At 42.4% G+C, this 24,465-nt stretch overlaps 1 protein-coding gene across 1 annotated transcript; it reads right to left on the reverse strand.

Moving 5' to 3' along the window:
• Positions 1-25: 25 nt before the first annotated feature.
• LOC122160012 (deleted in malignant brain tumors 1 protein-like) lies at positions 26-24,287 on the reverse strand. The gene is made up of 22 exons (XM_042818198.1): positions 24,132-24,287; positions 22,591-22,902; positions 22,279-22,329; positions 21,651-21,804; positions 21,210-21,418; positions 19,517-19,689; positions 18,735-19,129; positions 17,464-17,735; positions 16,565-16,733; positions 13,376-13,391; positions 9,228-9,585; positions 7,767-8,078; positions 6,385-6,696; positions 6,090-6,176; positions 5,234-5,545; positions 5,073-5,102; positions 3,978-4,128; positions 3,496-3,707; positions 3,065-3,237; positions 2,217-2,605; positions 1,375-1,646; positions 26-682 (listed from the first exon to the last, which is right to left on the reverse strand). The coding sequence occupies exons 1-22, from the start codon at positions 24,190-24,192 to the stop codon at positions 519-521; spliced, it is 4,584 nt and encodes a 1,527-aa protein (XP_042674132.1). The 5' UTR covers positions 24,193-24,287; the 3' UTR covers positions 26-518.
• Between the last annotated feature and the right edge of the window lie 178 nt (positions 24,288-24,465).

Below are 24,465 nucleotides of genomic sequence, written 5' to 3' on the forward strand. Positions count from 1 at the left end.
GACGCTCCTTGTGCAACAGATTTCAGCTTAAAAATCTCTGCATTTTATAAATAAGCACAGATCGATTATTGTTTCAGTGAAATTTTCAGCGTTAAAAACAATGCTTCCAACAATTAGAACAGGGTACAGCTACAACACCAAATGGCATATTTCTTCTCCCAGAACTAAGTCTTCCTTTCTTTCAATAAACCTTGAAATATTTGTTATTGCCTCATTCATGTTTTTTCTCCAGCTGGCATTATTTTAAGGTATCTGATGAACTTTCTCGGGAGAATGTGAGGAGATAATTAAAGAGGAGAAAAACGGTAAAATGACTGCACCAAGCAAATCGTGCAATGATTGTTGAAATTATTCTTAAATCATTTAAGAGGAATTAAGACTACAAAGTTATTTTGGAGCTTGCAACAGGCTAGAATTCACTCCATCTTGGCTTCTTACAAATGGCACGTATGTGATTGCTGTCAGTGAAGCATTTTGGTGGCTCACAGTATGAGATTGTCTCGTAATTGGCCTTTGTTTCACATTATCCTCTGTAAAAGTGGTTTCTTCATTGCAGGCCTCAGAAGAAAGCCGGCAAGAACGAAGACAACGATGGCCAGGACAGCAACAGCAGCAGTGAGAGGCCCGAGCACATTACCCGCAGTGGGAACCGTGTTGGGAGGAGGCACGGAAACATCCAGTCCTGTGAGGGAAGAGAGGAGTGTTTGGTGTTGTGGTGTCAAGGAGCAGGGCACAAAGAGCTGCTGTGCTAAAAGGGATGCTTCCTAGATCACAGCCAGAAGTTCTAATTTCATTGCCCTTTGAACAGGAGTTTTGGTAGCAAGGACGACAACTAAGCAAGCTTCATGAGCAGAAGACAACTGAAGGAATTAAACATTTCTGAATAGATCTGGGAACGTGCTTCTCAGGAAGCAGAGCTGGCAATCAGTTTACACCATCAGATTGGAGCTAATTAGTCCAATGGAATTATGGCACTACCTTGGGTTACTCTTTTGGGACAGCCAAAGCAGCTATCATTTTTCATGCATGCAGATGAAAATAGTTTGCAAGATGTTGAAAGAAGAAGGATGTTGAAGACAGGGTTCTATGTTCTTGACTTAATATCTGGCAACTCTACCTGCAGCAGAGAGATTGAAACTTTATGATCTTCTATGGCCTTTCCAACCTAACCCATTCTATGATTCCACAATTCTGTGATTCTATGATTCTACGATTCTGTGACAATCGAGCCAAACAATCCCTTCCTGTTTACGGTGAAGTTAACACAAGCAGATTTCAAGGACAGATGTCAGAAACAAATAGAGCTATGGCTTTTTCACTTGAGCAACTAAGTAAGGCTTAAAATAAGAACGAGATAAATTTACTTGACTTTACCAGTATTCCTGCTCTGAGCATCTCCTTCTCGAAGCTTTAGCGGTCCGACAATGACGTCTACTTTCTCGTGGGCAGGACTTGCCTCTCTCTTGGAGCGTCTCAGGCAGCCCTGGTAGCAGCGGGAGGAGTAGTCGCCCAGCCGGCACACCGCCAGCTCGCACCGCAGGTAGACCGACGCGTGGCGGTGGATGAACTCAAAGGCATTGAACTTGAAGCGAGCAAAGTGGCTGTAGGGGGAGTAGTACGAGGCATAGGAAGAATCTCTGATGCATCTAGAAAGAAATAAAGAGAATTAGTCTTTATGGATTTACACGTGGATTCCTTCAAAAATACAGCAAATTAGAACGCAGCCAGGTGCTGAGAACAAAAATAATGCAACTTTTAGACTGTGTCTAAGTATACCTAAGTCCTGTGAAGAAGCTAGAGAGGGAAGTATGCCAAGCGGTGAAGAGGGGAGAATGGGCTCCTTGCTCAATGTCAGTTCTATGTGAGGCACAACGAATGGGCCTGACACTTGACGTGGTTCTGCTGGATTTACTAAAATATGAATGCCTATGATGATAGATTTCTGCTCCCAGTTTTCACCATCTCATCCATCCATCCCACTGCTCACTGAGTTTTGCATATAAGGACAAGGACAAAGCCAGCCAAACAAAATATTAGTAAGGTTTAAGTTTCATTTCTTAGGCCTAGGTTGTAAAAAGAATAAAAAAAATCAGAGAACTCTTTTGACAGTGCATTGATAAGAAGACCCAAACCAGTTCTCACTGTCTCTATTCTTTTAAAATAAATGCAGGAAGGACATTACCACTACACATCTAAAGACTTGCAAAAGCTCTTACCCATCCTTGATTATATCGTAGGCCAGAGTGTTAAAATCATGAGAATCGGGTGATGCCACACATGTGTCCACAAACATCATCAGATTTGGGTCAGAGCTGTGAAGGTAAGCTTGAAGGTACAAATTTTGGTTCAGATCAATGTAGTATGGAGAGTCACGCACTGGCCGCAAGAATGATGAGGAATCATAAAACGTAATGTTTACAGCATATCTTCCAAACTGATTTTCATTCACATCCACAGTATCGTCAGCAACATACATCACTTGCATCCATGTGTTTTGTAGCATTTTGCAACTGATGTGTAACAGAAGATCCTTTTTCCTCTTTATTATGTGCCCAGAAGAGATAACTTTGATCACGTTGGAATAGTTGATTGTATCATTGCTTTCCTGTAATGTAATTTAAAAAGAGGAATTGAATTTCTTACACATCCTGTATTCTAAGCTTTGATAAAGTAATATGCAATTAAAAGGGTAGTTTCATCTTAAGCTCTTTGAACTAAGCTTGGTGTTGGTTATTTCTGCTGAGATGTAAATAAACTTGCTGGTATTTAATTAAGCAGAAATTAGTGGAGAAAAACTTCTGAATTCACAGCAGAGCCAACTTGTTGCACTTCTGTACACTGACCATGAAATGCACAATCACCCCAAATCTGCACGGCACTTACAATGATGATTTTCCTCCCTGAAAAGTCATTTCTATTAAGCATGAAGATTCCATGAGGCAAGGAATGCTGAAGCAATTAAACCTACAGGTTTCATTGCATTTCTTAGCACCGAGGACCACAGCAGTCCTTTCAGGACTCATTTCAGTGTGCCCTGCAGTTCAGTGCAGGGCTGTAAGCTTACCTCTCTCGTCGTCCCACAGCTGTCGTAGGGAATGTTGAACACAACCTCACGTGATGTGAGCATTGGTTCACAGCCAGTGTCATTCAGGGTGACCCCCTCTGCATTGTAGCCCTGGGACTGGAGATAGTCCCTGCTAACCACTGCGTGCATGTAGTCTGGCAAGCACGTAAGGGCTGGTGGAAGAAGAAGGTAAGATACATTTGTGAATTAGGCAACTGGTTAATGATCAAAGGGCACAACTGAATCAAATGCTGATTTTTACTTAAAGCAGCTCACATTAGAATCCAGAATATTTTGCACACATCACTTCCTTTCCCTTACAACTTTAAATACCTGCACATGTTTATTTTACGAAACGACATGTTTTATTTTAAGAATCTATTACAGGCCTGTCTGTTGAGCAGCGGTGTCTATTCTGAACAGGAACTTACCGATGTTGTGATCTGCTGGAATGGAGGAGTAGTGGGCTTGAAACCCTCTAGATGTGTATCTTGAATCGCTGTGAAAGCGAACGCTCATCAGGTTTGAAGATGACGTGTACGTGCGAAAGGAACCGGCACAAATTCTCCCAAGAAGTGGAGAAGAGTGTGGGGGCCCATCATAGACTTCAATGTAGTCATACTGGCACCTGCTGCTCTGCATCCTGAGAAACAAGCATCAGCACCTGTCAGAGTGTTCTAGAAGCTCGGGCTGACCTGATGAAAGCCTTCAGCACTTGAAGCTTTTGGGGCAGAGGTTTTATTCATTGTGCATGTAGTTGCAAGCAGAAAACACCTCACTGATCCAATCTGTTCAAGTCTTCCAAATGCTGGAAGACACTCTTCAAGTTGGGAAAATGTCTCAAATATACTTTCAAACTCTTCAAGTAAGTTTTGGCTTTGTTATCTGCCTGGGGAATCAATGATTTACTTACTCAATATCTCTAAATGTGAGCATAACACGGAAATTATTCTGTACTTGTATTTCCCACACACAGTCAGCGTTGTTTGGATAATTTCCAGGGTGGTTTGGGCTCTGCAGCATCCCAGAGGAATTTGAAATTAAGCCACCACAAAAGTAAGGTGCTGCAAAAGGAAGTGGAAGAGAATTTACTCGCAGTAACCTTTACAAAACGTAACTTTTGCTTAAAGTAACTACTCTACAGCTGCTGAAAAGCAGCTCTCCTGCTGGCTTCAGGTCATATTCAGTATGTTTCAAATCTAAACAAATATTTGGTTTTGCTGCAGGTTTACTTTCACATTGCTGGTTCGTTGTCACATCTGTAGTGTCAGATCACCATCTTCAGGCTGCTCTGATCTCTTCTTCCTGAAGTCAAGGTCTGGTTCTGGGAGGGGCCATGAGAATCAACATGGAAACACCTTCCTGAACAGACAGCATCCCCTCACACGGAAATAAGCACTCCAAGCAGCTGGGCAAGGCCTTAAATGAATTATCTCTTGCTTTGCCCATGAGGGTGGCTACAAAATGCCAGCATGAATGTGTTCTTACATAAAACACACAGATAAGCCATACAGCTTCCTTATAGGAAGGTGGGCATAAGCTCTGAACTTAATTCTTACAGCATGCAACATGCAAAAGGCAATTCTCCATTTTGTTTTCTGTGAATGCTCAAGTTCTGAATTCTGCTTCTCACTGCAGAAAGAGCAGGACGAAGGCAATGGCAGCTGTACAGCCAAACAGGACCCAATGTGCAACACTTGACTGATAAACTGCCTGCAGCTGTGAATGCAAATGGTGAACATTTCGAGTAAAACCGTATCAATTTGAAAAATACTATGTGAGCACTGTATAAAAATCATCACACTAAATAAAGGGTATGACACACACACAACTAATGTCAGTAGAGTAGCAGTGTGCTTGCAGTCTTGGCATGCCTTGATGTCAGTGCACTTTGGTTTGTTAGCTCTGAACAAAACAACATGAACACCTTGGCAATACCAGTCCATGGTTTGGTCCAACCAAAGAGCTCAACAAAATGCAAAAGATGAGAGCCACGGGAGAGTCTTACCTGCATCTGGTGCTGGGGTGCTCACAGCAGCTGTGGGGGAAGAATAGGAGCCACGGGTGAGCTGTGATGCTCAGATGAAGGAGCACCAGGATGGGGCATTGGATGGAAGGGATGGAGCTCAACGAGGCGCTCATGGAGCTGGATCTCCATCACCCACATACCTGCACAGATGACACTGGCATCCTCCATGTGCGCACAGTTGTGCACAGCCCAGCCACCATGCCGGCAGTGCAGCAGGGAGGTCTCGTCCCCACGACACTGCACGTTGTCCAGCAGGATGCGGCCTGTGCCAGCACCAAAGTGAGCGCTGCCCGGGGCGGCGATGGCAGGCCCACAGCCCAGCTGACGGCACACCACCTGCGCATCCCTCACGCTCCAAAAATCGTCACACACTGTGCCCCAGCGCTGCCCGTCCTGCACCTCCACGCGGCCCTCGCAGGCATGTCGGCCGCTGGCCAGCCGCACACGGGCGCCTGGGGTGTGGAACATTGAACACAGTCAGGGTATGTCAGAATTCCCCAGCAGAACCCATCTCCAAGGAGCTCCCATTCCACGGCACGCTCATCATGCAGAACATTTCCACAAAAGACTTATGGAAATATTTATCCATGGAAGGGGCACACACTCCATGACCCTCTTCTGCAGTGTCCCCAGCTGCCAGCAGTTTCCTTGCCCAATAGATCCTGGCCCCAAGACACAGGCTTCCAAACTACTAGCTCCTCCTCATGCTCTGCTTGCATCCTCCTTGCAGATTTGACTGCCAAGAACGCTTAACTGGAATGCATTCAAGACTAGACTGGATGTGGCTCTGGGTAGCCTGGTCTGGTGATAGGTGACCCTACATATAGCAGAGGGGTTGGAACTAGATGATCACTGTGGACCTTTTCAAACCAGGCCATTCTGTGATTGTATGACATGAGAGGTCCAGGGCAGGAAGATCACCTCCATTGCTAACTGGTGTGGGAAGAGACATCGGGGACACAAAGAGGCACAGTGGGTGACAGTGGGCACACTTACCTGCAGTGCTGTATTCCTCCGGAAAGCTTGTTTCTCTCAGCAATATTTCTGGAACAGGGGAACTTGTCTCTGTGGTGGCGGTCACTGCTACAAATACAGAAGATAATACCAGCCACAAGAGGATAAGTGGAATGATGGGAATGCCCAATATAGGGTACAGACAGAGTCCGCCAGGAATGAAATCAGGACAAATTATTATTCCATAATATTCCAGCTTGACAGAAGTTAATTTATAAATGCATAAAATGGGTGCAATTTACAGAAAACACTTTGGAATAGTAAAATGTTGCAGTACCTGAACAGACAACACTAGCATCCTCATGGTGGCGGCAGTTGTGTCTCCCCCATCCAATGTGACTGCAGTGCTGCAAGGCCAGCTCATTTCCCTGGCACCGCACGTTGTCCAGCAGGATGCTGCCTGAGCCTTGGCCAAAGTAAGCACTGCCCGGAGCTGCAATGGCCTGGCCACATCCCAGCTGCCTGCACACAACCTGGGCATCAGCGAGGTCCCAGAGATCATCACAAACCGTTCCCAGCTGGCCTTCATAATACAGCTCTACGCGGCCCTCACATCTGTGCTGTCCATTGACCAGGTGGAGACCGGTTCCTATGGGAGAGAGGGAGTTGAGCACAAACACAGTTGGATGAGTTAGCTGGGAAGGACCTGTAGAAGCTGCTTATCTCATCTACCTGCCCCGGGGTACCACCATTCCCCTTGGGTGCCTGTCTGGCCTAGTATTAGCCATCGGTGTGGACAGGGATGGTGGTGGAGGAAGAGACCATATTTTCTTTCTTCCCATGGCTGGGAGATAGATATCCTCCAATGCAATTGAGTTTAGGAAATTGGATTGAGGGCATGAAGGTGCTTGGTGAGTGGTGCTGGGCAGTTACCTGCTGTGCTGTTCTCCAGTGGGGAGGTCGTCTCTGGAATTGGGGCACTTGTCTCCACTGCGGAGGTGACCGGTATGGTGGCACTCAGTCCTGCAAACAGAGAGAATAAAATCACTCACGTCAGCATTGTCTGTATGATGGGCATGTCTCATGTAGGCTACAGACCCCTCAGGAATGGGATTGGGTCTAATTACCCTTTGTTACATTCCACCTTGACAGAAGATAATGGAGAGAATGGGGGTGGTAACAGCCTGTTTGAAATCATCATTAAATTGCAAGTGGTATTTGGAGATGGTGATGGCAGGGAAGGGCACAGCTGTAGCACCTGCCCTAAGGCCCAGACATTTTGAGCCAACTGAGGCTGGAGCTCTCTCCTACAGCTTCCTGCCCTGGAGATGTGGGACTGTGGGACTGTGGGACTGTGGGACTGTGGGCAGCTGCAGGGCTTGTCCCCATCACCACCACTCCTGCAGTAGCTCAGCTCCTTTGTGGGAGCAGCTGTTTGCTGCTTGGGGCAGAGTGTGCTGCAGGGCCAGGGAGGCATGACTCACCCATTGAATGGGGCCAGTCTGTCGTATTCGGTGGACCTACAGGTGCCAGGTAAGAAAAACATGTCACTTGGTACAGCTCTAAAGACTGCATCCATACAGCAGTAGAGATATCACGGTAAGTCATATTGCTGTCTTGGAGGAAGGATGACTGAATAACACTACACTCAAATCAATTGAAAGCATAAATTGGGGCCATTTATTGAAAACACTTTGGAATAGTAAAATGTCCCAGTACCTGCACAGACAACACCAGCATCCTCATGGTGGCGGCAGTTGTGTCTCCCCCATCCAATGTGACTGCAGTGCTGCAAGGCCAGCTCATTTCCCTGGCACCGCACGTCATCCAGCAGGATGCTGCCTGAGCCTTGGCCAAAGTAAGCACTGCCCGGAGCTGCAATGGCCTGGCCACATCCCAGCTGCCTGCACACAACCTGGGCATCAGCGAGGTCCCAGAGATCATCACAAACCGTTCCCAGCTGGCCTTCATAATACAGCTCTACGCGGCCCTCACATCTGTGCTGTCCATTGACCAGGTGGAGACCGGTTCCTATGGGAGAGAGGGAGTTGAGCACAAACACAATTGGATGAGTTAGCTGGGAAGGGCCTGTAGAAGCTGCTTATCTCATCTACCTGCCCCGGGGTACCACCATTCCCCTTGGGTGCCTGTCTGGTGTAGTATTAGCCATCGGCGTGGACTGAGATGATGGAGGAAGAGACCACAATTTTTCTTCCCCTGGCTAGGAAATATCCTCCAGTGCAATCAGGTGTGGGAAGGAATATTGAGGGGATGAGGTAGCTTGGTGAGCGACACTGGGCAGAGTTACCTGCTGTGCTGAAGTCCATGGGCAAGCTCGTCCCCAGCACTGTAGTTGTTGCCCATGTCGTGCTTGGTGTTCTGTCGGTCGTTGGCACTTCAGTACTTGTCTCCAGAGCAGTGCTAGTCTGTGGTGTGGTTGTCATTTCTAGTGTGGTGCTCCACTGTGACATGCTGGTTGCTAACAGTCCTGTGCTGGGCATTGCTGCTGTGGAAGTCTCTTCAGCCAGTGTAGTGGACGTTGGCCATGAAGTTGTCAAATCCAGAATGGACGTCATTGGTGCTGTGGTGTGGGTTACAGCGGTTGATTCTAATGTGGAGCTTGTCTCTGACAGCCACATTGTGGGCAGTGTTGGGGGTTCAGTGGAGCTCCATTCTGTGAATATAAATAAAGGACAGTTGCCATATGAAGAAGTGTATCTGAGTAATGAGTATGACTGTGTGTAAGCTAGAAACCCGGCTCCACACGAATGAAAGACGGACAAATTACTCCACCAGCATGCTCTATCTTGACAGAAGTCAACAGAAAGAATGGAGGCAGGTGAGCGACATGCTTTAAAATTATTACTAAATTGAAACTGGTATTTACAAATGGTGATGGCAGGGAAGGGCACTGCCGTGGCACACTGCTGCGTGGGACACCAAAGGTCAGGGGAAACCAGAGCTCTCCTCTAAATACTCCTGACAACTATAGATGCCATGTAGGAAATAAATGTCACTTACAAGTGCACTAAACAAAACATGCACATGGAAATAGAGATATCACAGCATGGGGTTTTTTTTTATATCTCAGAAGTATGTCTGAGTAACCCTACATCCAAATGCACCTGTTGTATGCACTTTATAGAAAAAGATTTTGGAGAAGTAGAAATGTCCCAGTACCCGAACAGACAACACCAGCATCCTCATAGTGGCGGCAGTTGTGTCTCCCCCATCCAATGTGACTGCAGTGCTGCAAGGCCAGCTCATTTCCCTGGCACCGCACGTCATCCAGCAGGATGCTGCCTGAGCCTTGGCCAAAGTAAGCACTGCCCGGAGCTGCAATGGCCTGGCCACATCCCAGCTGCCTGCACACAACCTGGGCATCAGCGAGGTCCCAGAGATCATCACAGACCGTTCCCAGCCGGCCTTCATGATACAGCTCTACGCGGCCCTCACATCTGTGCCGCCCATTGACCAGGTGGAGACTGGTTCCTATGGGAGAGAGGGAGTTGAGCACAAACACAGTTGGATGAGTTAGCTGGGAAGGACCTGTAGAAGCTGCTTATGTCATCTTCCTGCCCCAGGATACCACCATTCCCCTTGGGTGCCTGTCTGGTGTAGTATTAGCCATCGGCGTGGACTGAGATGGTGGAGGGACAGACAGTATTTTCTTCCTCCCTGCCTTACCTGAAAGTCAGCTAAATGTATTTCATGCAAAATTTCTACAGAAGACTAAGTGGGATAAGATCAAACTATTTTTGTAAGAAATGAAATTATTTGATCATAGGAAAAGCACAAGTAAGCGAGTAAAAGAAAGAAAATGAATTTCAATATCAGAATGAAATCCTAGGAATATTCAAGTAAGAAAAATAGCACTAAAATTTTTTGCTCTGTTGATAGGAAGAAAATAACATGCTTTAGAAACATGTGTTTATGTAGTTCTTTATTGCCTTCCAAATGTTTTCTGGTAAGAAGAGGGAGATGGAGCAATTTGCATTGAATCCCAGATAAGTTTAGAAAGTACGACAAGACTTTTCTTCCCCCAACCTGTGTCTTACCAGAAGCGTGTATGAGTAGCATTTCTATGTGCTGTGGAAAGAATGTTGAACTGGTGGCAGAGGCAAAGCTCAAAGTGGCTCAGGGAAATTGCTGAGGTTTCAGGGACACAGCAAAATGCAAGGACATCCACTACCACTTCTTCCTAAACCTATTCTCATTGGGTAACCACAGTGGTGGCATAGAAAAATTACCAGGCAAACAATTTGGAATTCAGAAGCCATTCCATACTACTGATGTGCGACATTAAGGACACTAAGCAGTGTGCTAGTTCACTTAAAATGACATCAGAATAAGACCAAATTAATTCTTCTGAAAAAAGAGTGGGATTTTACAGAAAAAAATAGTCATTCTTACCTCTTCTCCCTCGTTTATGGAATTTATATGGAACATGTCTTCCTGTAAAATTGCAAGGGAATTTTAAAGATCTAGAGTCCACATATCACAACTAAATCCTGTATTTTTTAGGAAAGTTCAAAAAACTGGACAATGAACACAATGGAATTATAAGCATTTCAGTAGGAATCCACTGGCTTTTACTTTCTTACATGAAGAAATGCTGAATAACTTTTCATGAACACACCTAGATAGCTGCTCTTAAAATAGATCTATTCATGTGAAACCCATCTGCTTTTCAGTTTGATTTAGCTTTTCCATAATTCAGACATCCTGCATAAACAGCCTGAAAATATCAATTCCTAGATCCATTTTTGATGAGTTTATTAAAATGTAAGTAAGTCCCCAAATAAGTATTGTAATATACTATCTCCAGGATTTATACTTCGGAAATCAAACTAGCAAGCTGCATTTGCCAGGATTTTCCTATCTGTCAAATCTATGTGTTGCTCGTTACTTGACACAAAGTCATCCAAAGCAAAAGAATCTTGAGAAGTTACCAGCTCCAGGATTTCTTCACTTGATCTAATTCACTGCTGATGGACTAGAGGAGCTGTCAAGACAATGCCCAAACTAAATATTTCCCTATTTATGCACTGTTAACTGTCAGTTCAAAGTGAGGAGCCACACATTTGGCCCTTGATTTCTATGGATCTCAATTGTTTCAAGCATTTACTTGGAGATGCACATTTATAAACCATACTTATAGAATTTCTTCAAACTGGAGAAGCAAACCTGGGGAGAAACAAACTTGGCATTAGGAAATTAAAAGTGATCTGAAATGATTTTACTTTCATTCAAGCAAAATAATTTGCTGGGAATCTAATCAGATACAATGCATCCTGCTTTGCACTTCAGAGGTGTCAAAACTGGAAAAGTCTTCAAAGCTACAAATGCAGCTCTTGCTGTGACCCAGGAGACAGAGGCAGGGCTGGGGAATGAAGGCAAGAGCAGAGAGAACAGAAAAAGAGACTGAGAGAAAGATGGCAAGGAGAGGACAGAAAGGACAGATAAAGAAAACTGGATGAGGGCAATATAAATTGCTATAATGATACTTTTATAACTACTTATCTAGCTATAACTAGAAAAATTACCTGCAGTTATTGTAGGTTATACACATTATTATTTACCTCAAAGGTACCTACATCACTTAGGAGACAGTAACTGTCGTGTAAGGAAAAAAGGTCCAAAAATTTTTTGAATGAAAGTCATTTCATGTCTTTGATTGTTGTAATCCATCACACAGTGATAGACTATGAAAACTAATCTCTTTCATATTTCGTTAAATTGTACATAAGGTGAAGATTCAAATAACTCAAGCAATATTTTACATGTAACCTATGTAGTCACATATATATTCTACAATAAGTATCTATTTTAGTAAAATATAAATAAATTCTTCCATAATTCCTAGGTCAAATTTCGGTAACGGGGAGAACCACACATACATTATATAGTCATAGAAGCAACTCTAACAATGATTCAAGGCACTGAGACAAGGACTGTCCCATGGGTGCAGAATGCACTCCGCTAGAAGATTTAAATAAATATTACAATTTAATATAATTAGGGACAGTTTTGTTCTACTAGAATTGCTAACATGCACTCAATTTCACCTTTAATCTTTTTCCCAAGTTAATACCAGCATGACTATCATTTTTGTCAACAGAATCAACAATCTTTATATCTCACATTTTCTATGTGCCTTAGAACAAGTCTAAGTGGTTTACCTGATCTGGCCTCCAGAACTGCTGCACCAAGCAAAAGGAAGCACATCAATATCATAGTGGTACCCATCTCATCAAGAGCTGTTGATGGAAAGAACCATCAGGATATATACTCTCTATTTCTGAAGGGGAGTGGCTTTATAGATCTCTTTTTCTACAGGAGGATGGTAAAATAAGCATGGCATGATAGTCTGAAGTAAAAATATGTTTGACTTGTTATTCAATATTTTGTCACATCCTGGTTTCTTCTTGAAGATAGTATCTCAAGAGTAACATTTTCCACTGCTTGGAAGAAAATATTTATGCTACTATGAGTTGTACAATCACCTCGTTGTACAAACAAAATGAGCTCTTATCCAAAGATGATTTTGATCTTGATTTTGGCTGATGAATCTCGTGTTTTTCTTTTATGATGACAAATCTTGGCAAGTCTGAGGAAGGTAGTGGGATCCTGAAATTCAAATGGGATTATCTCCAAGAAGGTTGTTAGAGAACTTCATACCTTGGTTCCAGCTACTGAGACAAGTTCCCCGGGAAGCCATCAATGGGGTACAGATTTGACATACTTTAAATATGATAAAATAGCATCATGATCAAGAACAAGTGGGAGTCTCTGAACATAACCCACCAGAACTGGCTGTTGCTAAATATAAAGTGAAGATGACCAACAGACACCTCATCTAGACACTTGGGTCCTACCAGCATTGCTAGCTTTACCTCAACTTCAGTGTTTCTACCTTCAGTATTAGAGCCAACAAGAAGGGGGCTGCAAGTGGCTGCAGGGTCTTGATGGTCAAAGAAGCCACTGGAGAGGCAACATGCTGGAGATACGAGGAAAGGAGAGGGGGCAATCAGTGATTCTGTGCTGAGCTGCCAGTTGCCAGGTGTTATAACAAGAGCAGACCTCAGAGAGGCATCAAGGCTTGCTTACTGATTTATTTTCTTGAGCACCTCAGCCATCAGCAGAGAGGATCTCACACCACTGTGAGTGACACATACTTTACCACACTATGTGGGCAACTTGCTCCAGATAACTAGTGAGGCTGTTCTGAGGCTTTAAGTGAATCACTGCGAGATATGTGAAGAACCTTGCAGCTCCAGCATGAGTATATTTGTTTTTGGAGTTTTAAGGTCATGCCAAATTCATACTCTGTTCACCATGAAACTGTTAATGGCAAGAAAACATGAAGAGAATCACGGTCAGCTGGTAACTTTTTGTGAAAACCAAGCAGAAAAATCAGTGGATTCTGAGCATATTTAACAAACTTATGTTTGTTCTAAAATTTGAAAAACGCATCCAAAGCTTTCCAAAGCATAAAATAATGTTGAATTCTCATTCATCATTCTCTTGTCAGAGTGGCTAGTAGTCTGACAACTATCCTAAGATCGAAGCGCCAAAATATCATTCTGCATTCGATTCTTACCTTTACAGCCATCAAGTCCTGAATGGCATTATCAGCAGTCAAAATCTGTGGCAAGGTTATTGTAATGCACAAATCTATTGCGTTCAAGGAGCCCAAGGGAAAAAAAAATGACCTGGAAGGTCTTTCCACAAAGGCCAGCATTATTGGAATGGAAGAAGGAAGTGCAAAACACAAGAGGCCAAAGATAAGGTTGGAAGCCTTGAAAGCAAACCTAAGAGAAGAGTAAATATATTTCTTCTTTATCCAAACAACCACATTCACACACGAATGAGGAAATGTACTCAGCACTTGGTATTCACAATTCATATTCTTCTGTTTTGACATTTTGACAAGAAGCTGAGAAAATACAGTACATTTGGCTGACCAATCCAACGTTGCAATCAGTGAAGCAAGAGTAAGTGATGGACAGCAATTCTCCAAACTCTTGTAATAACTGAAAAGGCGTAGGAGGAAGGGGAACACAAAAGTGATTCCCATATGGCTCAATGGAAAAAATACCCACTAAGCTGTCCAGGTAAATAAACAACACTGATCATTTATTTTTTCACTTCATTCTTCATTAATTAATTCTTTGTGACAAACGTCAAAGATCTACGTATTTCTAGAGCTCTTAATCATCAGACAATCAGCACAGTACAAATAGATAACTACTATGTTCAGATTATATTGAATTAATTCAGTTAAATACCGTAAAAAGGAGGTTTTCATCCTTCCCATTGGGTAGAAGGTCTCTAGCAATAATGTATTTTTGCTCTCTAGGACTTCTGGCAGCTTAAAGTGTTTCTCAGCATATTACTCTATGAAAGGACTTTGAAAACACTTTATGTTCTGCTGCCTGTTGTTAGGGAGCTTCTGTGGACATTTTGGCTTTTGTGATGTTCGGATGAAAACAACTGAAAGGACGTAGGACACTAATCAGTTTTCATCCATGACTACTCCAAGCATCTACACTGGAACGAGGGTGTCCACAGATTTCTACACAAAGGGGCAATAGTCTGAGTGTCTGTATTTTGATCCTGTGAGGCAGTTTAGTCAAATTTATCAGGTTCCTTGATGGCCTCTTGAACTCTGTTGCCTGTGTGACATGAAGCATGTCAATACAAATCAATTTGTGTTTGTTTTACAGTGAGGAGACAAGTGGATCAGAAAAGCTGAGTCATGTCCCTTGGGTTTACCAATAGAAGAGCTCCTGAATGCCATGGGTCAGGAGGTGGGAGGGAAGGTATTTAAGAAAAGTGCCATTCACTGAGCACGTTTACCTCAGAAAACGATTTTTTTCTTCCTCACCAAGCCTAGTTTTTTTGAATTCCACATTTCTACTTGTGGATCAAGGAAACTGTGGGGAGATTGGGACAATGGTTTTGGGACATCAAATAGTTGAGCAGTTTATTAGTGTTTTTCACAGCAACATTTAATATTGAAACCACTGCACTTGGTACTTCTACCCTGTATTCTGGTACAACCTTGATTTATCTTCATCTAGAAACCCTGGTACAGATGTAGCATGGGAAAACAATTCTGAAAAGCACAAGCATGTTGCTGATTGGAGGCATCAACATCCTGGGCCTAGGATATTTCTCCCAGTCTGATTACAGAGATACTCTGGGAATGTAAGATGTGGAAAAGGTGCCATCAGACTATGAAAAATTATGGGGTAGCACAACAGCAGTACAACAGCAGGAGCTGGTGCAAGAGAGAAAGTAGTAGGGGCAGAGAGGATGAGCAGAGAGTAGAAGAGAGCAAAGAGGATGGTCCTTTTCCTTGACTGCTTTGCCCTTCAAATGTGGTTGTAGGGTGGTAGGTAGAAAAGGGGAGGACCCTCCTCAGTCCTTGTTCCCCATGTGTGGGAAACAAAATGCACTTCCATTCTCTGTAGGCACTGGCAGTCCATCCTTGTTAGGTCCCTTCTCCACAGTGCATGGGGAGGTGAGGAGATGCCTGGGGTCACCTAGAAAAGGTAGGAAGAAATACTACAGGCTGAAATGACTGTTTCTGTCTATTCTTATCCTCCTCACCAGGACAAGATGTAATCTCAAGTATAAGTCACTATTTTGTCTTTGGCTCACCTCACAGGTAGTACTCATGCTGTTCCTAACAAGCTTTCCTCTGTCACTGCTTGCTAGAAAACAAAAAAGTCTAAAGAGGAGCATTTCTCAACTAAATACCAATGATCTTTTCACCTGTAGCAAGTGGGTTCTTCCCAATAGGTTCTTCCTTTATTAATGTTGTTATTATTTTGTTCTCACACAGGGATATGAGGCTGGTCACGCTTCCTTATGGCAACTTTCGTACATTCCCCTTGCCACTACAGGTTTGGAAATGCGTAATAGCAGGAGTACAGATTGCTCCTTGGCAAAGTCACTTTCTCAGAAACCATGTCCTTTAATCTGATAATGTATCAGCAGTGAGCTCAGACACATAGGCAGTGTATTTGCAAGACCAAAAAAAAAAAAGAAATATCTCTCTACAAATGCTTCCTCCCCTGTGTTTTTAAATTACACACTTACACAACAGGTCAGATTGTATTTATCTTCTACGCAAACATTTATAAATAGCCTACATTTTCTGAGAGAACCATATAAATGTGAAGAACCATTCCCCCCCAGTAAATTAACATTGTACAGGAACAATTCCTTATGTGCAATATCTGTGTATTTTATTCTATGGCTGATTACTGAGATTCTTTTCTCTAAAAGAAACGTTTTTCTTGGCTACTTATGGAGTTTCTAATACCAGTAGGACACCACACAAGTGTTCTATCTGCATGTAAGCAATGGCAAAAGAAATCAGTTCTTTCCCAAGCTGCTGAAATCGTTCTCCTGAAACACAACATCAACAAAACAGGAGCTCAGTTGAAATGCTCTGAAACATCCGAATTGCACCCTCCACCTGCAGACTCTTGGTCACCTCTCACATTATCTGGTAGGGGATGGGTTCTTGCATTTTGCGCTTCAGAAGAATTCCTCCCACTGTGAGGATGGCAGCTGCCAGCACAGCGGCGGCCACAGCCAGAGGAACGTGGGAGCTGGCAGCATTCACAGGGCTCTCGAGCTCTTCTCTCACCTGGGTGTTGGAGGGCAGCTCTGTGAGTGAGAGAGAAAGAGAGGGACTTACATTCGCCTCCTGAGCTAGTTCATTTGAAAGGTAAAGAGAAATTGATACAAAACGGATCTGATCGGATCTGCAATACGGATCTGAATGGAAAACAAATTATCAGGTGTTTAAGAAGTGATTCTGTGTCCATAGCAAACAAGCAAAGATTATGGCAAGAACTTAAAAAGTAGCTAAGAATGATTGAGCTGCAGTTGCCCTTGTTGACTGCAGGGAGTTGGACAAGATGGCTTTAAGGGTCCTTTCCAGCTCAAACAATTCTAGGAACTTGTAATAATTACACTCCAAGACCATACATGCTGTTTCCTAACAGTGGAAACACCATTTATAAGGAATGGGGAAACATTTTCAAGGGGACCTAAAGTGTGGTTGCTAATAAATAAGAGGTATACCAATCAGGCAGAAAAAAACATTGAAAATCTAATACAAATCCAGTAGGTAGATGAGCTACATCTCATTTCTCTTCTGGCAGAACTAAATCAATTGCTGCTTGACACGAAGAGAACAAATATTTGGCCTAAGTATAATAGAAAGGAAATTGTTTGTAAATACTATAAAATAACTTAATATACATTCAAAAAAATAGTCTTAAGAATTGTAATAGGGTTGTGCATAAGCCAGCAGAACTGGCTTTCTGAAATGACATGCAAACACACAGCAATATACAGAGCCCTACTTTGAATACAAGTTGTTTGCACTCACCAGCATTCCTGTTCTCACTGGGAGCCTCCTGAAGCTGAACAGGTCCGATGACAACGCTCACTTTTCCCTGGGAAGATCCTGCATTCCTCCTGAACCTGTTCACACAGCCTTGATAGCAGCGGGAAGAATAGTCACCAGAGCTGCACACCACCATCTCACACTGCAGGTAGACTGATGGGAAGCGGTTGACAAAGGAGAATGCATTAAAAGCAAACCGACTGACGCTTGGGTATGGTGAATAGTAAGAAGAGTAGGTAGGGTCTTTAACACACCTAGAGAGAGAGAAAACTAACAGATTAGATTTCACTGGGCATCTTTTCCTCATAAAGATCCCAGAGTTCTCACAGTTTATGCTATATTGCAATGATATCCCAACACCTATGATATTTATAAGAGGATATTACTGATTTTAGATTTAGTAAATACACTTTCTTTTGACGTTGTTAAAGGTCAAATGAATAAAAATTAACTGTAAAAAGACCAGAATCTATTTGACATGTGTCCTGGTTGAGTGCCCTTTCTGTTTCTGCTTGATGAATAAGCATTTTCACAGGTAGAATCAAAAGAAATCTCAACAAAAGGAAAACCTTCCTCATATTCACACAGCGTGTAAAAGGGAGGACACTCATCTCACATGCAGGAGGCACTACGTCACTGCCCTAGCTTCCTACAAGCAATAAACTTCCAGCCTAATGGTTGGTTTTTTGACTTTGGTAAGGTTACCAATAAGAACTCCTTCTCAGGAGGTAGAAAGATTCAAGTCCCACTAAGCACACAAGCAAAATAAATTAGCAAGAGTTTTTCTTTCCTGGAAGAAAATGTGACACCAAGAGCAACACTTTTATGCTTCTAGCTCTTTGTCTATTTAGCATTACTGACAAGAGAGCACAAATATTCCATTTCAAATTAAAAGGCAAATTTTGTATAAATTCAAGGAAACAGTATTTAAAAAACTTTGATTTTGGAGTACAGAAACAAAGAGCCATCGGCATTCCAGTATTTCATTCATCTATGTCAGAAACAAGTCTAGACCTCAGTTTCTACACTGCCTCCTGGAGTGAAACTGGAGCTTGACTGCTACTTCTCAATGGGATTTCAATTGCCACATTTAATTTTATTTAGTATGTGGCAGAAAGTGTTTATTAAAAGTGTATTTGTATTGAGAATGATAACCAATGCACACTGGTCCTAAGTTATATCTTTCACAAATGACTCACTTTAAGATCTCTGTATCCGAATACTTTCAAAATCATTCCTAAGAAAGTTCTTACCCACTTCTGATCAAGTCGTAGGTCAGTGTTCTAAAATTGTTAGGATCAGGTGATGCCACACACGTATCCACAAACAGCACCAGATTTGAGTCATTGCTGCGAAGAGAAGCTTGAAGGAACAAATTCTGATTCAGCTCAACATAGTAAGGAAACTTATACACTGGCAAAAGGAAAGAGGAGGAATTGTAGAATGCAACGTCCACTTCATATCTGCCATATTGGGTTTCATCAATGTTAGCAACACCACGGTCATTAGCAATGTACATTACTTGTACCCAGGTTTTCTGGAGCATTTTGCAGTTCACATGCAAGTAAAGGTCCTTTTTCCTCTTGATGGTGGAATCAGAAGCAAATACTCTTATCATATTGGAATAGGTGAAAGTCTCGTTGCTGCTCTGTTTGACACATTAGATGAGTGCAAGATTATTGCGCGTAGTTAGGTTCACACCGTGCAGTACAAACTGTATGTGTCAGATCCTACTATTACTCAGAAAGGATGTGTCATACTCAAAAACCTAAAGCATCTTATATGTGACTGTTCACTCTATCCTACACTTTCTTCTTTAAAGCATCACTAAAATACATACAGATATTACTTAAAATCTAAGAAGGACAAGCAGGAATGTTTAATCAACCTTAGCCTCCGGAAAGACATGCTTCTTTTGTGTGTTCTGAATACTTGTAGACAGCAATGCCCCATGCAATTCTTGACAGTTTTCCAACTGCATATTAAGTTTCTGTGCCCAGACCTGGAGATATGTCCAAAATACACTGACACTCACCTGTCTACGGGTACCACAGCTGTTGTATGGAATGTTGAATATAACCTGGGTTGATGTAATTCTTGGTCTACAAGAAGAGTCAGACAAGCTAGCATTCCACACAGAGTAACCCTGTGACTGGAGGTAGCTTCTCTCTACAACTGCACGCATGTGGGTTGGGAAGCAAAACAGGGCTAGGGCAGAAAATATGAATTATTAGTGAAGTGATGTAATTAATAATGTTCACATGATAAAGTTTCACCAAATGCAAAAGCTTCTACCATTTAGGGAAGCTATTTCATTTTTACACCTGACGCTTAGATGTGAATAATCTCTGACAAACTTCAGTTGACCTTCAGTTACTCTCCTAGTAAAAACAAGTAGTATACCATAGTATTTTGATGACACCTTGATCCAGTATCACCACTCATGCAAAAATGATAAGAGATGGGAGTCTTTTCTAAATAAGCATCCAAAAGCTAATGTGGAAGTGGTAGAAATAAATGTACACTGTTTGCAGAAACACCACTTGCTTAGGGAGGAGATCTAGGAACCATCGTCATGACTGGGTCCATTACATGGAAAGGAATGATCCCAGGGAGATCCTAGCTTCTGGCAGAGATAAGTGTCCAGGGACAGCAGGTGTAAGTATTGTAAGTATTGATGGCAACTATTTGTGCTTGGGGTGGCTGTTAGAAATTAGAAATGCATTAGAAAAATTCCCCCGCTAGACCGCAATGGAAGAGATCACTCAGAGAAGTTGTGGCTATGAAAATTTCATCCTTTGGTGATTTGCAACTGATCATTATGTTCAATCTTTCATGGGATAAGGAAGCACAGATGAGGTTATGTAGCAGCCTGTCCAATCTCATCTAGAGAAACTCCAACGACAGAGATGCTAGAGATTGATTCTTCTCACTGAAATTTTTTTTCTTCTACCAAGACAAGACCTCTAACCATGCAACTTGTAACTGTTGCCTCTCATCTCCTCCATGTGGCCCTCTTGAAAAGAGCTTCCATCCTCTTTGTAGCCACACTCTTAGCACAGGAATACTGTGATGAGGTCCTCCTATCTAACTCCTTCAGTCTTTCCTCCTAAGTCAAGTTCTCCACCCTTTGAACATCTATGTGACCACCTATGGACACCTCTCCAGTCTGTCTACATCACTTTAGAACTGGTGGGACAAGAGCTGAACACAGTACTCAGGCTGCTGCCTGACAAGCACTGAGTAGAGGGAAATGATCACATCTGAGTCTCTGCAGGTAAGACCCCTGGAGATGCAGCTCAGAGTCCAATTTCACTTTCATTGCTGCTTAAATTCATAATGGATGTGATCTGGTGCTGGTGATAGTCCTGCTAGTTGGAGTAGGGAAAATTCAAATATCCTTTCTAATGAATTTTTGTACAAGAAATTGTCCACAAGAATAGAAAAAACGTGAAAATAATGAGGTGATAAGAATAAAGATGAGTTTAGACTGACCATCATAAAAAAAACCATGTAAGTGGAACCAACTTGATACTTGAAGGTCTTTATAAAATGAAAAATTAATTATTGTCTGGAAGTAATCAGTTAATAACCACTTATGAAATTCAAGTAAGAATGTCATCTTTTTTAGGAGTGGTGCAAAAACATTAACAAATACTTTGGCAAATAACATCAGGGTATAAAAGCCTTTTGGCCAAGAAAATGTTATAAAGTGAACGGAAACTTACTGGTGTTCTGATCTGCTGGAAAGGAATGATAATCAGCATAAAACCCTCTATTTGAATATCTAGAGTCACTGTGAAATCTGACAGTCAGCATATTTGAAGAGGATGTGTACATGATGTTGTAACCAGAACAAATTCTTCCAAGCAGAGGAGAAGTACTTGGTGGACCATCATAGATCTCAATATAGTCATACTGGCATCCACCTTGCAGCCTGGGGAAGGAACACGAACATAGGGTAAAACATGAGCAGTGGGGTAAAATGCATTTGGTAAAGTTCAGTATTATAAATGCTGAATAAACAACAAACCAAGATACTGCACTGACACAATTTCAAGGTAATGTTTATGATACGCGTTTAAGTATTGGGAAAATGTTTGAGAACTGTGCTTTTAAGCTGAAATTTTTGCCCCATTTACTAGTCAGGAAACAAGCAATTTACTTACTGAATACTTCCAAACGTGAGCATAATGCGATAATTGTTCACGACTTGTATTTCCCACAAGCAATCTGCATTATCTGGATAATTTGAAGGATAAAAGGGACTCTGAATTGTTCCAGATGAATTGGAAAGGAAGCTACCACAGAAATATTTTTGAGCTGAAAAAAAGAGATGTAAATGAGATTCACTTAGATTTCCTTATCAACAAATTGATATACAGTAAACGTACACATACCAGAGCAAATGATGGCAAAGTGTCCAGATGAAATGAATGGATACACTCTTCTTAACAAGGCTAAGGTGTAATCATTACAGAGCTATGAAGCTACACTGCTAATTAGCATTTGGCAGGCTTAAAGCATAAACATGCATGAAAGAAAAGAACAGAAGCTGGCTAAAATGGCATAAAGCATATGAGAGATCAGGAAAGTGACAGATGCCAAAATATTCTCACAGGACAATCAGAGTAACGGAAGGGTAAAAGGTAGGATTTCACAAGTTAGTAGATATTGTGGAAAATTCAGAATTTTATTAAAGACTATAAAAGACAAAACTTTGAGATATGAAATATAAACGACAACCCATACAAAAATAAGCAAAAACAAATAAATAAATAAAAATCACATACATACCAGGTGTGCCGGATGGTGGTGAAGTAGAAACAAGGGTTGAGGTATTAGCACCTGTTGAGGCAGGAAGAGAAAGAAGCAAGTAAGGGACACTGAGAGAAAGGAGAGCACCAGGTTTGCTCCCAGCACTGGGGATGGCAGTGCTGCCCTGTCACGCTGCAATGCACAGCGTGGGGGTCTCGGCAGGGCCATCTCCCATAGGAGCACGGCAAAACACGGGCTGCAAACATGGCTCCACGACCTCCCCATGCCAGGCAAAGTAGGGCCAATTCATCTGCCCAAGTAGCAGGACTTGGGAAGGACAATCAATGGTACCTGAGCAGATCACGCTGGCATCCTCAGAGTGGTTACAGTTGTGCACGCCCCAGCCACGGCTCCTGCACTCAAAGAGGGACGACTCATTCCCCGTGCACTGCACATTGTCCAGGTAAATTGTGCCTGTGCCTTGTCCAAAATAGGCATTTCCTGGCGCTGAAACTGCAAAGCCACAGTCCAGCTGCCTGCACACAACTGTGGCATCACTGATGTCCCAGGAGTTGTCACAGACTGTGCCCCAACTCCCATTGTAGTAGACCTCAACGCGCCCCTCACAGCGGTTCCAGCCATTCACCAAGCTCAGAGAGGCATCTGGGAAAGGAGAAACAAGGAACACATGGGAAAACACTGCAGCACGCACGCATCTCTCCTTCACAGGGCAATTTCAACACCACACAAGTTCAAGGCCATGAAGATTGCTACTCTCAGCTGACCTAGGTTCCTCATTTCCATTACTCTCCTCTCCCATTCCTCTCTTCTGCATGTCTCGTGCTTGTTGAAAGGATGTAGGAGTTCTGGTGGATGGAAAGCTCAGCAAAATTCATTTCTGTTCCTTGGCTTTCAAAAGGGCCAAGCCTATTTTGTGGTGCACTAATCAAGCTGCAGTCATCCTGTCAAAAAGAACACTTGTCCCTCTACACTCAATGGAGGTGCAGCTGCACATCCTGTACCATGTGAAGCTTTGGGCTCTGAAGTTTAAGAAGGATATAAAAAAAAATGACAATGACCTAGAGGCATGGCTTAATTGATACAGAGAAGTCTTTTTTCCAATGCAAACTGTGATGCTGTCAGGTAAGACACAGCTCCAGAAGTGTTTACTGGGTATATTGTGTATTCAAATATTAACTCCAGCGAAATATCAGTAGTAGTCAGAAAGTCCTCAGTAATACTAAATATTGGTTTCTCACAAAGCCCAACCTACCTGAACACAGTTGTGATTTGCAAGTGTAAATTTGCCAACTGGGCTTTTATTGTCTCCAGGTTTTCTTTCTATGTGTATGAAAGCCTCAAGGACACATCTGGTAGAAAAATACAAGTCCTTGAGACTTCATGATACCATATATGATAGCAGCTGTATCTTACTACTGTGTTTCCATTACATGATATAAAGCAAAGCATTGCTGCTCCATGTGCATCTGCAAGTTGAACTCTGAAGTCTTTTAAAGCAGGTATGCACAGGCAAGAAACTACATTCCTCCTAAATTTCATACTAATAGACATGGATTTATACAAATAAAGCCATTAATATTTTCACAGCAGTACTTTTTGTTTTAATCTATGCTACAGGACACTACTGTAAAAGTCAGAATAGCATCAGTTCATTGCACTAAATTTACTTCAACGCGAATAATTGTTAATCACAAAGTTGATTCATATTTTTAATAAGAAAACAATGCTATCTAATTGCAGTCTGTTTTACATATACAATCTTTGAACACAGTATTAGCACATGAGATACGTGTATGAAATTGGTGAAGAGGACTAAGCCCCTCTTCACTACCTGTTTGTAAGGATGTTTTAAAAGATTTAAAGTAGTTTACCTGAGATGGCACACAGAATTGCTGTGCTTACGAGGAAAAGCAGGATCTTCTTTGTGCCCATCGTGCACAAGAGGTGCCAATGAAGCAGAGCATCAGAATTTATACCCCCCACCTGTGAAAGGGTGAGGCTCCCAAGGCCAACCTGTCCAAACACTGGATGATTATGAAATGTAGTTCAACAGTCGTGATCCAATTTATACCTGACTTCTTATCCGGTGTTTTATGACAAACAGATCTGTACAGCAACAGAACCTACTAAGAACAAAGTTCCCGTTTCCTGGAAAATTTGTTCTATCATCATTATTACAAATTAACTGTATCTTTGACTTTTGAG

This window comes from Centrocercus urophasianus, unplaced genomic scaffold (genome assembly GCF_019232065.1).
Source record: "Centrocercus urophasianus isolate 14NV4802_14NV808 unplaced genomic scaffold, USGS_Curo_1.0 seq_17, whole genome shotgun sequence".
In the NCBI taxonomy this organism is placed as follows: Eukaryota; Metazoa; Chordata; class Aves; order Galliformes; family Phasianidae; genus Centrocercus; species Centrocercus urophasianus.

Bases quoted from the DNA above. Each gene is read 5' to 3' on its own strand.
- LOC122160012 (XM_042818198.1), bottom strand. From the start codon at position 24,192: ATGGGCACAAAGAAGATCCTGCTTTTCCTCGTAAGCACAGCAATTCTG. The intron at 21,419-21,650 runs GTAAGTAAATTG...TTCCTTCCCCAG, and splicing joins CTCACGTTTGGAAGTATTCA to GCTGCAAGGTGGATGCCAGT. The intron at 6,177-6,384 runs GTACTGCAACAT...CTGTATTTGTAG, and splicing joins TGCTAGTGTTGTCTGTTCAG to CAGTGACCGCCACCACAGAG.